This window comes from Nicotiana tabacum, chromosome 12, assembly GCF_000715075.1.
Source record: "Nicotiana tabacum cultivar K326 chromosome 12, ASM71507v2, whole genome shotgun sequence".
Lineage (NCBI taxonomy): Eukaryota > Viridiplantae > Streptophyta > Magnoliopsida > Solanales > Solanaceae > Nicotiana > Nicotiana tabacum.
The window spans coordinates 84,838,913-84,853,688 of record NC_134091.1 but is presented as its reverse complement, the minus strand read 5'-3'; the positions used below and the strand labels follow the sequence as shown (position 1 = coordinate 84,853,688).

General features: G+C 35.3%; 1 protein-coding gene across 2 annotated transcripts in view; it reads right to left on the bottom strand.

Moving 5' to 3' along the window:
* LOC107772939 (uncharacterized) overlaps window positions 1–12,669 on the bottom strand; it is a 51,548-nt gene extending 38,879 nt beyond the window's left edge. The window contains exons 1-5 of one of the 2 annotated variants that reach the window (XM_016592394.2): window positions 12,253–12,669; window positions 7,453–7,678; window positions 7,215–7,301; window positions 6,758–6,927; window positions 4,374–4,516 (exon numbers count right to left, since the gene is read on the bottom strand). In XM_016592394.2, the coding sequence (XP_016447880.1) occupies window positions 4,374–4,516; window positions 6,758–6,927; window positions 7,215–7,301; window positions 7,453–7,678; window positions 12,253–12,473 (847 nt within the window). In that variant the 5' untranslated portion in view covers window positions 12,474–12,669. The remainder of the gene's footprint in view (window positions 1–4,373; window positions 4,517–6,757; window positions 6,928–7,214; window positions 7,302–7,452; window positions 7,679–12,252) is intronic. The other variant, XM_016592395.2, reaches the window with a different exon arrangement.
* Window positions 12,670–14,776: the final 2,107 nt, after the last annotated feature.

Here is a 14,776-nt window from a genome sequence, read left to right as displayed (position 1 = left end):
AGGGGAAGCATATCTCGCGCACAACAACCTACAGAAAAGGGGAATTAACATTTGCAGCAGGTGCCCGCTTTGTGAAAACCATAACGAAGATGCCAGCCACCTCTTCCTCCACTGTTCGTCCACATTACAGATATGGAGCTTCATTTGTAACATTCCGGGAGTACACGGGCAATGCCAAGGACAACAATGGACATGATACAAAGCTGGCACTTCAAAGGATTTGGAAAGGCAAAACTAAAGATCTGGAAGTCTTTGCCCTCAGCAATATGGTGGACTGGTGGACTATCTGGAAGGAGAGGAATGCAAGAATCTTTTATAGCAAAAAGGAATCTGTAATTAGTATTAAGTACATATGTCAATCGTCAATTGTTTTTTGGTGCAACATGGCGATTGCAAATGATATAGATGCCATTCACTTCCTAGGCTCATTGCACAATTTGTGAGGTAGCTATCATGTATATTTTTGACAGCATCTTCTTGCTGCTAATCTTCAATAGACCACTTTTAGCAAATCAAAAAAAAAGTACTGAGTAACTCTACTTGCCAAGGCTTAGGCAGATGAGAGAATTCATTTTTGTGTTTTTGACTAAACTGAGATTTGAACCCTGGTCTCTCATGGTTTTTATCTCACTTTATTTACCGGTAGGCCATATCCTTGGGTTGCAATTGTTGTAATTAGTCTAGCGATGTTGCTTCACTTCTTTTCTTTTCTTTCTTTCTTTTTTCTTTTTTTTGGGGTTATGGTGCTTGGCTGAAGTTTATGGATAATAAGCATTAGAATGATAGTGGAGATACATCTAGAGATCCGATATCAAGCTGGAAATCATGTTCATACATCGGTCCTAATTTATATGACTTTTCGTTGTGAAGCATATGTATACTACCTGATGTGATGTTTACTATACCAAACAAACTTTTCAATAATTATTTTTATACTATTTTATAAGTAATAGCCGAGGGTCTATCAAAAATAGTCTCACAACCTTCAAGGTATGGGTAAGGTATGCGTATACACTACCCTCCTCAAACTCCACTTGTGGGACTATATTGGGTTTGTTGTTGTTTTTATAAGTAATAAGAGAACATTTTTTTTCCTCCACCACTACTCGTATAAAAATATCAAATTAATTTCTTAAACCTCCTGCCTAATTAGATGGTGTCACATAAATTGGAATAGAGAAATATTTTATTGCCTAGGTGTCACGAAACAAAGAGAACCTTTTCTTCTGTTAAAAAACTTTACAGCTTGTTTGGATTGTTGTTATATGTCGTTTCATAATGTATCGTATTGTATTGTACTGTATTGTATTGTATTGTATTGTTTGATGAATACAATGTTTGGATAGATTGTATCGTTTGCCGTCGTTTCATGATGTCACGCACTAACAATATGAAGGATAAACTTGCAACATTACTAAGAAAAAATAGGATACGGAGTAGAATTATTATATAAAAAAGTAGGATAAAGAATAAAATATGATTATTTAATACTCCCTCCGTTTCAATTTAGATGAGGTAGTTTGACTCGGCACGGAGTTCAAGAAAAAAAAAGACTTTTGAAACTTGTGGTCTTTAAAGCTTGAGGGGTAAAAGCTTTGTGGGGCCATGACATTTGTGTGGTTATAAAAGCTTCTCATTAAGGGTAAAATGGGTAAAATGAAGAGTTTAAAGTTGAATTATTTCCAAATTTAAAAATGTGTCATTTATTTTGGAACACGCTAAAAAGGAAAGTACCTCATCTAATTTGAAACGGAGGGAGTAATAAAGAAGGGCAAGATGAATGAAAAAAAGCAAAGAAACAACGCCACCACACCAAATCCGTCGTTTCATAAAGTGGCAATTTTCGTCGTTACATAACGATTAGGGGTGGCAAATGGGCTATTTGGGCTGAGTTTGGGCTGGTTAAGATGGGATGAACTAATAAATGGATCAATGCCCAACCCAGCCCAAAGTTCACTTGATTCAAGATGAGTTGGGTTAAGATGGGATAAATAATGGGTCATAGCCCAACCCGTCCAACTTGACGCTACTTTTTTTCTTTCCTTTTGAAGAAATCAATAAACATTCTCAACCAAATATCTATAAACAAGTCTTCATAAATATTAGTACATATAACAAAAAGTTGTAAGTTTATTACAGTAACAAATTTTTGAAATACTAATTTTTAGCAAATTAAATATAATATCTATCTTTGCATATTACTGATTCATGTCATTATTTCATCACAAACTTTTTCTATTGCCACAATTCTTGAATCCATGCCAATCACGAAAATGATTAACAAAAATCTAGTTACAAACACTAAAGAAGAATTAAAATATTACTGAAAAATGTGAAAATTATGAATTTTGTAACTGCTATAATATTTTAAGATATAGTTTTCGATGGTACAACTTTTCTAATGATTGATTCTTATTGAATCATTTGTTGTCTATAATACATTTAAAACTTTTTTTTGTCTTAATTGGTTCAAGTTTCAACCACCGAAAGAAATGACTAATTTAAGAAAATTCCAAGTTACATGAGGTATTAGAAATATTGTTGATTGGCCAAAAAGTTACCTTGTAACAGAAACACTAATCCCATTAAAATCTTCATTTCGTATTCAAATTATTGTCCCTGCGTGTTTGGGCAGTGGCGGGTTAACTTTGGGCTTCTTCATGGGTTGAGTTTGGGCTAGCTTTTTTCATGGGTCTAGATGGGTTATGCCCAAACCAGCCCATCAGAAAAAATGTTTCATGCCCAACCCATTAAATGTTGGGCGGGTTGGGCGGGTTACATGGGCTTGGGCTACTTTTGCCACTCCTAATAACGATAGATTTAACGATACGATACAATAAAATTAAAGTAACAATCAAAACAAACATTGTATTTAAAGTAACAATACGATACAATACAATAGGTAACAACCATCCAAACAAGCTGTTAGTGACAAGTTGAACCCCACGGGTGGAAGGAGACTTATCCGACTTTCTTTTTAGCATTTTGTACACCAATTCTTTTGTCTTCTTTGTAAGTTTTCTTTTCGTCAACAGATTTCTTTTATTTGAATATGTTTAGTAGCATTCAATGATGTTCAATCGAATTTTATTCTATTAATTTCATCCATAATAAAATCTCAAAAGTATGTTTTAGGGCTTTAGGTGATGTTTTCTAAAAATCAAACCCAGAAAATCTAAAACAATTCCAAAACCTCTTTCACAAAAGTCAGTCCAAACACTCAATTGTTTTCAGATAAACAGAAACAGAATCAATTCTCCTGGAGAAAAAAAAACAGAGTATTTTCTAATTGAAATGCCATCTATGTTTTGTATAATGGGTATTCCTCATAAGAGGTTATCCTTGGTAAACCAGATGCTACTATATTAATGATGGGACATACACTCAGTAGTCCAGTCTTACCAAACACAGATGCATCATTATCCAACTGAATTTGCTAGCGAACACACCCTTCTTTTTTACTTCAAAGTTTATTTGGCTTATCTTAATCTTCCAGATTTGATGAATTAGTTAATAGGTAAACATTGGCAAGAATATTTAAATAGACATTTGAACTTTTCTCTTTTGCATCATTTTTTCTCTTTCAACCTCTTTCTTCCTCATAGCGCAAACCAGATGCCTGATTTGCTTGAGCACACCCTGCAAATTATTTTTTTGTTATTACCTTTTTCCCCATTTTTGCAGAGTACTTGATCACATCCAGAGCCTAAAATGCAATGTGTTCGTCGTCTCAACCAAGCGACCCAAGGAAAACTAAACATATTCTGGGAAACTTTGTGCAAATTTTTTTCATTTCTTACACCTACAGATGTTTCACTTCTCTTTAAAAGAGGGCTTCCTGGTTCACTGGTCAAGCATGTCCATCATTGAGGTTGGGGGTCGAACCTCAACCTGGATATTTAGTTTCCTTATCAAAACCAAAAAAAAAAAGGATGTTTCAACCTTCACTTGTCTTTACTCCGTTACTCTTTTTTTTTGGGGGGGGGGATTAGGTACTTCTTGACTCATCTTGTTTAATGCGACGTAGATCTACATGAATATATAACATTAAATATTTCAGACAGAAACAGATACTTATTCTTTTTATTGTATAATATGGTAAAATTTGGTGCTTCTTATAGAATTTTGAAGAAACACAAAGTTAACATGCCGTCAGCCTTGCAACCACTTGTCACTGCCTTAAACCTCCAAAACTAAAATTTGCAAAGCCTTCATTCCAAAAAAATGAAAGTGTAAAACTACCATTTCAGAACCTTCTTTTGTTTAATATTTCAAAAAAGGAGTGAAATTATCTTTAGATGATTTTAGTAGAGTTATGGAACTCCACGCATCAAACCTGGAATCATCTTTTGAGAAAAAAGACTATGACTTACCAGGCCATGCAGATATTCCCATATGTTTCAAAACTGGTTGTGTGGGTACCGTACCATCTACCTCTAGAATTATCTCTTCCTCTGCAAGAGAAAGGTTGGACATCATTTGAGGTCCACTGAGATTCTGAACTGCCTTTATCACCCTGCAGTAGGAAATGAGGAAACAACTGATAAGTAATCATTCATCTAAGCGCCAGATCTTAGTCTGGATATACCAAGACTTCATATCAAAGCAAGTCTACAAGTGCATCCAATTCGTAAAGTTCCTAAAACAAAATATTACCATGACGGTTCTGCTAAAATATGTCAAAGCCTGAGTCATCAACACAGGGGAGAGACAGAGAGAGAGAGAGAGAGAGAGAGAGAGAGAGAGACTCAACTAGAGACAGATCTATGATGTTTTCCTGCTGATGGAAAACTTAAATCATATATTACAACAACAACAACAACAAACCCAGTGTAATCCCACAAGTGGGGTCCAGGGAGGGTAGTGTGTATGTAGACGTTACCCCTACCTTGTGAAGGTAGAGAGGTTGTTTCCGATAGACCCTCGGCTAAAGAAACACTAAACAAGAAGCGACCAACAGTAACAACACAAGAAAAAAAACAAAGACACTATGTGTACCAAAGATCTAAAAATAAGAAATACAAGAATACTACTAACAATACTGGTACGAATGACACAATATGGAATAACAAAGGTCAAGGAACACAAAAATGTAAGAATAATACTAATACTATTGGTACGAGTATGAGAAACTCTCAACTACCTATCAACCTACAATCCTAATTTTCGACCTCCACACCTTCCTATCGAGGGTCATGTCCTCGGTAAGATGAAGCAATGACATGTCCTGCCTAATCACCTCTCCCCAATACTTCTTTGGCCTACTTCTACCCTTCCTCAGACCCGCCATGGTCAACCTCTCACACCTCTTAACTGGGGCACCGATGTCTCTCCTCATTACGTGTCCGAACCATCTCAGCCCGCAATTTGTCTTCCACAGGGGCCACTCCCACCTTATCCCTAATAACTTCATTCCTAATCTTATCTTTCCTGATATGCCCACACATCCACCTCAACATCCTCATTTCGGCTACTCTCATCTTCTGGACATGGGATTTCTTGACTGGCCAACACTCGGCACCATACAACATAGTCGGTCTAACTACCGCTCTGTAGAACTTGCCCTTAAGTCTTGGTGGCACATTCTTATCACACAAAATACCAAATGCGAGCCTCCATTTCATCCACCCCGCTCCAATACGATGTGTAACATCCTCGTCAATCTCCTTGTTACCTTGGATAACAGACCCAAGGTACTTAAAACTCTCTCTCTTGGGAATGACTTGTGTATCAAGCTTCACGTCCACTTCTGCCTCATGCGTCCCCTCACTGAACATAAATTAGAACTGTTGTGAGATTATCTATTTCTTGGTATACTCCTTGTACATCAAAACGGGTATGTTTTTTGCCCCTTTTTAAATGAAATTTATTACTTTTATCCACAAAAAAAACATAAATTAGAAGGCCAAAATCAGAAAAATTCACATCTGATGCTTTTGTTAACATATTTATAAGCTATCAGATAACTAAACAAAGGGAGTAATAATTCCCTCTCTATTGTATTCTACCTTAAAGAATACAATTATAAAATTTGGACCAAATTCAGAATAGAAAATTCAACAATACTTTGCTAGAGTGAGAAACTCCCCCTTCTCCCCAATTGTTGTTGCTGGAAACAAGACATCTGAGATCACAGAATGCAAAATTTGAGACAGATTGCTGGTACAAGTGGGTCAAAAGAAAGATCAACTTTGTCAGTCGAATTCTAATAAACTCCCCACTGCTTAACCATGTTTGTCTAGTCCTACAGCAAACATCAAAATGAACAGGCAAACTTTGCAGGAGATGGAGAAGTGGGAGCAAGTGCATGAATATGTCTTCCAAAACACCAACGACTTAGGGAGATATGTGCAAATAGTTTCAATAAATGAAGCTAGGAGAAGCATGATAATAGTCCCCGAGCAGATTGAACAACAAAATTTTTAAGAAATTCGAAATGACATACCCGAGATTTCTAGCTCATCTTTATGCAGTATCACTGCGTATGAATTATTTTCATATTTAACAATATCTTTAAGCGGCTTTCCAAGTTATATCTAAATAATGCTTTACCATCCTTCGAGCATCAGGTAAACTCCATCTTGTAATGAAAGTTCTAAGTCTTCAGTGAAAATTGTCCTTAGTTGAGGACTTGAAACCAACTAATCTCAAAAGATATGTGACCAGCTTGATTTCAATTTTTGTGAGAAAGTAAAGTACCCGAAGAACAAAAAGGTAAAGTGGGGTCCAACAGCTAATGCTCAGTAATGGAGCATACTTTTCAAGACTCCGAAGGTACTTGTCGTATATAAGGAAATGAAGCCGATGACCTGAAGAACTTGCTAGGACATCGAAAAGATTGTGAACTGTTATAATGTCTGCAACAATAGCACAAGCAGGAGCTATTCGTGAAAATGACTCTGCACCAACCGTCTTTTTATCATCAACCTGGCAAGAGACGAGAAATAAAATGGATAAACAAATGGCAGCAGAAACTTCAAGAAAAAACATGATGCCATTCTGAGAAAATTATTTGCAGTTAATGCAACCCCAAGAAAGAACATACTTTTCTTTCTTTAGATATAAACGAATTTTTATTTCTAATGCCTTCAAACAGTATAGAACCTTCTATAGTGGAGGTATACAATTTTCTGTCACAGATAAAAGTAGTAACCTACAAATTTCCACTCCAAAAATAGATACTAAATGAAGGAAAATGTTAAGTCAATTACAACCTGAACAGCCATATTTGTGGAATCCGAATAAAACAATGACCAGCTATCTTCATCCTCCACCTCCCTGTCATCAGAAGCAGCAGTTTCCTGTGAAGACAAACCCATGACAGTATCGTCAGACAATTAGACTTACAAATGGACAGCCAAACCTATAGCATAGCAACTGGAATTTAAAAATTAAGAAAAGAAAGAAATCTTGAAAAAGAGCTACTAAATGATATCTCATGTAGTTTAGTACTTGATTTCCAACACCAGGAGCCTCCCATGCTAGCATCATGTCGAACATCAAGCGACGGAAGTCCTTATCGCTCAGATAATTAGGCTGGGTGGTTGCCACTTGAAGAGCTTGGAAGGAGCAAAATTCCAGAAAGTTCCTTGCATATATCACTAAGGGTTGTTTAACATCATCAGGAAGATCTGAATCAAACTGATGTTGCAACTCTTCAATATGTAACTGCAAAATCCTGCAGTTGAGGCAGAATAGACAATAAGTTAAGACATCTCATAAGCAAATATCTTAGCTTACAGGAAAGTTTAAAACTCTAGTGGCACTGAGGCAAGATTTTCACCAAGTCACCTTCTTGTTCGATTTCTACAGAAAAAAGTGAAAAGGGAAAAAATTCTATCACAGATTTCTTTCTCGGAAAGGCTTTAAGGATGCGTTTAGAATGTGGTCTAGTATGTCTGTGGATTATGAACAGAATAAAAGAACGTGCAGTAACCAGAAATAATAATTGTCAGGAAAATTCTGAAGGATACTTTTTATTGGGAAATTGATAGAGTTAATCTATTGTCTGAGAAGCTGGGGATCGTGGTATCCAAGATGACAGGACCGATATTTTGCTATGGACAGCCAAGACAGATGGGAGGTTCCCTGTAAAATCTTGTCACAAGTTGCTGACAAATCTGAATTCTATGAAAGATGCCTAACGGCCTTGGAAAATGCTACAGAAAACAAGAACCCCACCAAAAGCGGCATTCTTTGGATGGGCAGCATTATAGAATCCGTGCCTACGCAAGGTAATTTACAAAGAAGAGGTTCAGTTTATATAATAGGTGCACTTACATAGAATATGTGGACCATCTTTTTCTACATTGCTATCTGACCTGGCATAATAAGAGTATGTTTCTGAACTTGTTTGGCCGTGCAGTGTATTATGGTAGGAAGCTCAAGAGAAGCATTATGCAGCAGGGTCAGAGGATAACGAAGATACAGAGACCAGTTTGAAGAAAAATTTCCTTTTGCATTTTCTTTTTTTCTTTTTATGAAATTTCCCTTTGCATTTAGTGGACAGTGTAAATAGATAGGAACAGTAGAGGTTTTGATGGAATAGAGGATCATATATCTTGTATAGAAATGTCTTCAAAATCTCTATTTGGTGCTAGTTGAATCCTGTTAACATGTTAGATGATATATTGAACATGATTGACTTATCTTGCAATTGTATAAGGTTTCAGTCTAGACTCTGGTGCAATTATGCAAGCCTTAGCTTAGTGCTGGTATAGTAATAAAACTATTTATCAATATAATAATTATCAGAACAAAATCAAGAAGAATAGACACACATCTTGATTGAATTATGACGTCGCTCTGTACCAAATGATTTATCAGATAAAATCTTGTGACACCAATGGTTTAGTAGAAAATTTATTCTCCTAACTGATTAAAAAGAAAAAAAATCCTAGACATCTCTGCCTTTATTAAAACTTAAAGTGACAGCCACAGATATAAGAAGAGTGCCACAGAAAACATGCACTAAGCATGCTTTCTCCCAAAAAAAGTGAAAAACAAAAGAGGAGCTAGAGCTTTTACGTTAGATGGACCAGCTTTACCTTCATCATGATTGAACAATTCCGTTGAAATTAGTTAACATGAATTCTATATCTTTTAACCAAAACCCTTTTAAGAAAAGGAGGCAATGCTACAGCTTAAATTCTCTATTCTTTGTGTGCTTGACTCTTTTATATTAAAACCTAAGCTCCAAGAAAAGGAAAAAGACGGACTTTGTTTTGCTTTTAATGAAGTAAGATTCCTATTTCCTAGCGGAATCTCTCTCCCACCGCTTGGCTGTTCGAAAAAAATTTCATTCCAGTTTAGAGTTGAGTGTTGATGTTAAAGATCTACTGTCACCCAACTTCTTGGCAGAAATAATATGTAAATTCACAATAAGATAAATGACATTTGTATATTCACGAAAGGATAAAATGGTAAATGTCTAAAACAATACTAATTTAAATTGTAAGATTTATCAAAAGAACTTCCTACTACTAAAGAAGAAAGTATATTACCACATCAATTCTCGAGATAAAGAAATAGATAAAAGTATTGATGCATAACATTTAACTCGGCTCTCCAGTAGAGTTGATACTATTCAAGGACATCAGGACCCTAGAAAGTTACATAGAGGACATGAAACCAAGAACAATCACTAAACTCTAACCAATCAAGAGAGAAATGCAAGAGCCCCATTGTTCTTTAGCATCATATAGACTAAGGATGATTTCAAATTTAAATAACAATGAAATCTTGTTACAAACAAACATCATTAGTGATCGATGTCCTTGTAATATGGTTGATCATTTCAACCAAAAAGCACAACTAGCTCAATCAAGAAGCAGAGAATTTGTGTACATCATTTAGATGTTAGAAATGGGGAAAAAAGACTACACCTCAATTCAAGCTACTTGGTTTTGGGGACAGCTTATGAATTCTCACAATCCATTTTCCTATTGGATCCATTTCATATATTTACTCAGTAATTTTGTGATCTCTAACACGAGAGGTTCTCCATAAGTGTGCATGCATCTCAAGAGATTTTAGGTCCTTCAAGATAACTTCCTTTCGTGTGATTTTATGTCTACCTTACCAGTCAAAAAAAAAACAGATCTAGCTCGTCTCATTTAACATCTTCAACAAACGTAAGACATGATGAAACTATCTCAAGTATCTTCTTTCATTTTGTCCTCAATGTGTGCTACTCGCACCTTCTGTAAAATTTGATCAGTTCTAATGTTATCTAACCTCGTATAACCACAGGTCAATCATCCATCATAATATTTGTATTTCTATGGAACTAATCTTGTCGATATGTTGGGCCTTAGAAGCTCAACAAACACTCCCGTATAATATGGTTAGTCGGATAATTATTCTATACAACTTGCCTTTCACTTTGGTGGCTATCATGGTATCATAAAATACTCTCATAGCACTCGTCTAGTTCAATCATCATATTTTGATTCTATATGTTACATCATCTATCATTCGTTTTCCTAAAATATTGAGTTTAGCTATCCCAATTGTTTGCACTTAAGCACTGCAATCCTGTGTCAGCTCACCTCAAATAAATTGGAAATAACATGTATTCAAGTGTCGTTGAAACGAACCCAAAATAAAGGTTGATATTGAATGTGATTTGAGTTTGCATGACTAATCCAAAGCACGTTGAATCCTAACTCTCTTTGGTATATCCAACTAGGTGCAAATGATTAGGGTCAAATCCCTCCATACAGACTCCAAACAGTCTTTAAACGTAAACAGAAGACAAAATGCAAAGAGACATTTCTGGCATGTATGCTTTCTTTCATCAACAACAATTTCTACCAATACATGGTGGCTGTAGAAAGACTAAGGTATAACAGGAACACTTGCCTAATGCCTGTACAACAAGCAGATGCAAATTTCATGCTTTCTCACTGTGTTCATTGATGCACAAGGTAGTACCCAAAATACTAACGCAACTTCTTATGACATTTTGGAGGAGCCAAAATGTTTCCTCCCTCCCTCATCTCTCTCTCACAGTGTTGTCAAAGACAAAAAGCTCTAAAAAGCGCTCTAGGTCTATTTGGGCTTTTAGCGCAAAGCGCATTTAAAGTGTGGGTTTTAGTTAAAAAAGGCGCAAGGAAAAAATTAAAAATTTATATGTAATTCAAGAACAAAGTAACAAACTCATTCAAAATGTTTCCCTTAGAAGCTCATATACTTATTTCCGATTATATTTGTTGTTTAGTGCCGCTTGATTCAAGAGAGAACTCATGGTCAATGAGGCACAAGCCTTAGTGCCTTGTCTTACACTGAAGCGCAACTTAAGCGACGTGAAGCGCCCTCCTTGAGCTTTTCTAAGCTTCAGGGCTTTAGCGGCCTTAAATGAGCCTTTGACTACACTGCTCTCTCTCTCTCTCATGCGATACCTGCTAATGCCCATGATACAGATGTAAAATGAGCAGGGGCGGATCTATGGAGAGGATGGGGGTGGTATGCCATCCGGTCGATTGGGTAGACTTTGATGTATGCACTAGAATTTCACGCCAAGAGATCGTCTATATTTGAAGAGTGGCAACCGAAGTCACAAAGTGACCCAAGGTCCCTTGGTCAAGGTACCACTTTTCCAAGTGCAATGCCCAAGATAGATACTTGCTTTACTCATTAGCAAGCTAATGTTACTTTTACTCTTGGCCTTGCTTATTCCTTTCTCCATTTTCTTTTCTTCTTTCTCTTTGTACAATACCATTTTTATTATTTATTTAAATTATAAAATCATATTTGCTTCTGTATTCTTTTTCTAGATCTCGAATTTTTGTTTGAATTTGATTTAACTCATTTTTTTCTTTTATCTATTTAATGTCAACTTTTCCTTGATGTCGAATAAAGGATCCAACATTTTCAGTTTACTTATCACGTAATTATTTATGCACCAAATATCTTGTAAAGTGACCGAATTAATTCAAAATGGATCGAACCGAATGGAATTAATTCTAGACGAAGAAAACCAACCAAATTTACCCCCTAACTCAATCTCCTTGACTAGTGGTAAGTTTAGTGTCAATCCGCCTCTGAAAATGAGCTGATTCTCATTGTAATAGCATGCTAACATAAATATTAAGTAGATTATTGAAACCGTCTACCCCAACAGGCATTATTTAAACTTCAGCATGGGCACACTGGTAGTAGCAGCCTCGTGCCTTATGTTCAATCGCATTTCAGCGACAATAAGCTACTAATACATTTGTATGCTTCTACATGGAAAGAAAAGGAGTTTACTTGCAACAACGAGAGACAACAGAGTTTGCGAGTGGAGAGAGAAAAGGTAAAGGCTGATAAGGCGGAGTGGTGGCTACATCATCAACACCTTCAGTGTCACCGTTACGCATTTTTCCGCTGAAAAAGAATATGGATTTCAACGCTAACATACTCTTAATCTCGTTTCCATTGCTCTTCTGCTTTTTACTTTTCCCCAATCCCAGTGCATTCTCATTCTCCATCTTCCTGTTTTGCCTTCACTTCTCTCCTTTTTCCTAATTCAGACTTCAGATCGATCGCCGGGCGGTTGCCGCCGGCCTAATTGGTTGGTAATGGATTTTATTATAAGGATTAAGGAATAGGAAAGGCAAGGACGCGCCAATCGCGAAATCAGTATTTGTCCTGTGACGAGCTTTTTGTTTAGCTTAGTTAGAAAATTGGTTGGCCTAGCTATTGTTTTGGGTCGACTATTAGGTCAAGGACCAAAAATACCCCTAAGTATTGAAAATAATTTAATTTTACCCTCTTTTTATTTATTGGACCATAAATGCCCTTATCGTGAGATTTGGGCTCAAACCTACCCTTATATCTAACAGAAGAGCCAACAATACCCCTAACGTATTGAAAATGGCTCAGAAATACCCTTTGTTAACCTTTTGGTCCGCAAATGCTCCTAACGTTTGTTTTGGGCTTAAACTTACCCCTATATATAACAGAACTAACTTGGTCAATTTTTTACTTTAATTTCGTCATGTGACATTTTCTTAATCCGCCACGTGTATTATTTGTATTAAATAAACTCACATGTATCTTTTAAAATATCCAACGACCTAGGCTCGCTACTATATATTTGGACGGTCAGCTAAAAATAATTACATTCGCTAGTTAAATATATATAAAAAAATATACATTGATTATATATAAAAATATGTATATTATACATTAATATTTTAATATATATTTTACATGATATTATTTTTAGGAAAAATTATACAGTAACTAGCGAATGTAATTATTTTTATATATTTAACTAGCGAATGTAATTATTTTTAGCCGTCCGTCCAAATAATACACGTGGCGAATTAAAAAAATGTCACATGGTGAAGTTAAAGTCAAAAAATTGATCAGGTTAGTTCTGTTATATATAGGGGTAAGTTTGAGCCCAAAAATAAATGTTAGGGGCATTTGCGGACCAAAAGGTTAACGGATGGTATTTCTGAGCCATTTTCAATACGTTAGGGATATTGTTGGCCCTTCTGTTAGATATAGGGGTAAGGTTGAGCCCAAAAACTAACGTTAAGGGCATTTATGACCCAATAGGTGGAAGGAGGGCAAAATTGAACCATTTTCAATACCTTAGGGGCATTTTTGGCCCTTTTCCATTAATTTTTCAATATGTCACTAGACAAAGCAAATAATAATATGTTAAAATGGCATGGCGTAGCCATTTTTACGGTTGGCTATCCAAAAATAGCCACCATCGCTAATATAATCGATTTCTAGCCATTTTAACTTAAAATATATTAGTAAATGACATAATTGCCCTTGAACTTTTTAACATCCTATTTAGTTATTTTTTATTTTTTATCGCTCTTCTCTTTCTTTTTATAGCAGTGTACGGATTTCGCTTTCGTGATAGCACTTTCTTCGAATTTAGTCTGGGTTAGGTCCAATTTTCTTCAAAATTGTCTGGGTGAGTGTTGTTTTACAATAATGTGTTTGAATTTTCGTTGTTATTGTTGTTTCGTTAGTTTTAAGTTTGATTTACGTACTGTTAGCGTTTAAATATTTGTGATATTTTAACATTTACGATTTTTTCTCTGTTCAGTAGTTCGTCTTATTTCTAATAATTTTGTCACTCTGTTATTAGTTTTATGTTGTAATGCTGTAATCGTTGCGTAATTTATTTTGATAAGTTGTTCAAATATTTTTCTAGTCTCTGTATATTAGGGTTAATTTTCAAGTATTTTTTTTGCTTCAATTGCATTATAGATTTCTCGAGTTCTTGTTAAAACTTGAAATCCAGAACAATGTGCTAGACTTCATATTTAAAATTTTGAGTTTTTTGTAATAAATTTAGTTCCAGTATATTGTGTTTTTTAAATTCTAGACCAGTATTTATTTATGGAGTTTTATTTTTGTAATAAATTTGGTGTAGTATATTATACGGAAAATTTGTCTTCTGAAGGCTTGTTGCCCAGTATTTTATACTAGATGGTTTTTTATTATGTTTTTTGTTTATGAAGTTTTGTAATAAATTTTGTCCAGTATATTATACAGGAAGTCTGTCATCTGAATATTTGTCCTCCAGTATGTTATACTGGATGATTATTATAATATACTTAAGTTTTGTTTGATTCCAGTATATTTTACGGTAAGTCTGTCGTCTGTAAGCTTATTGTCCAGTATGTTATACTGGATGAGTTCTGTTTAGACTAGAGTTTTATTTTATTTGTGATTACTTTTTCTGAATGATTATTTTTCTTTTTCTTTTTTATTATGTTCTTTAATTATGTTTCTTCTTTATAGCCCAGTATTTGTTTCT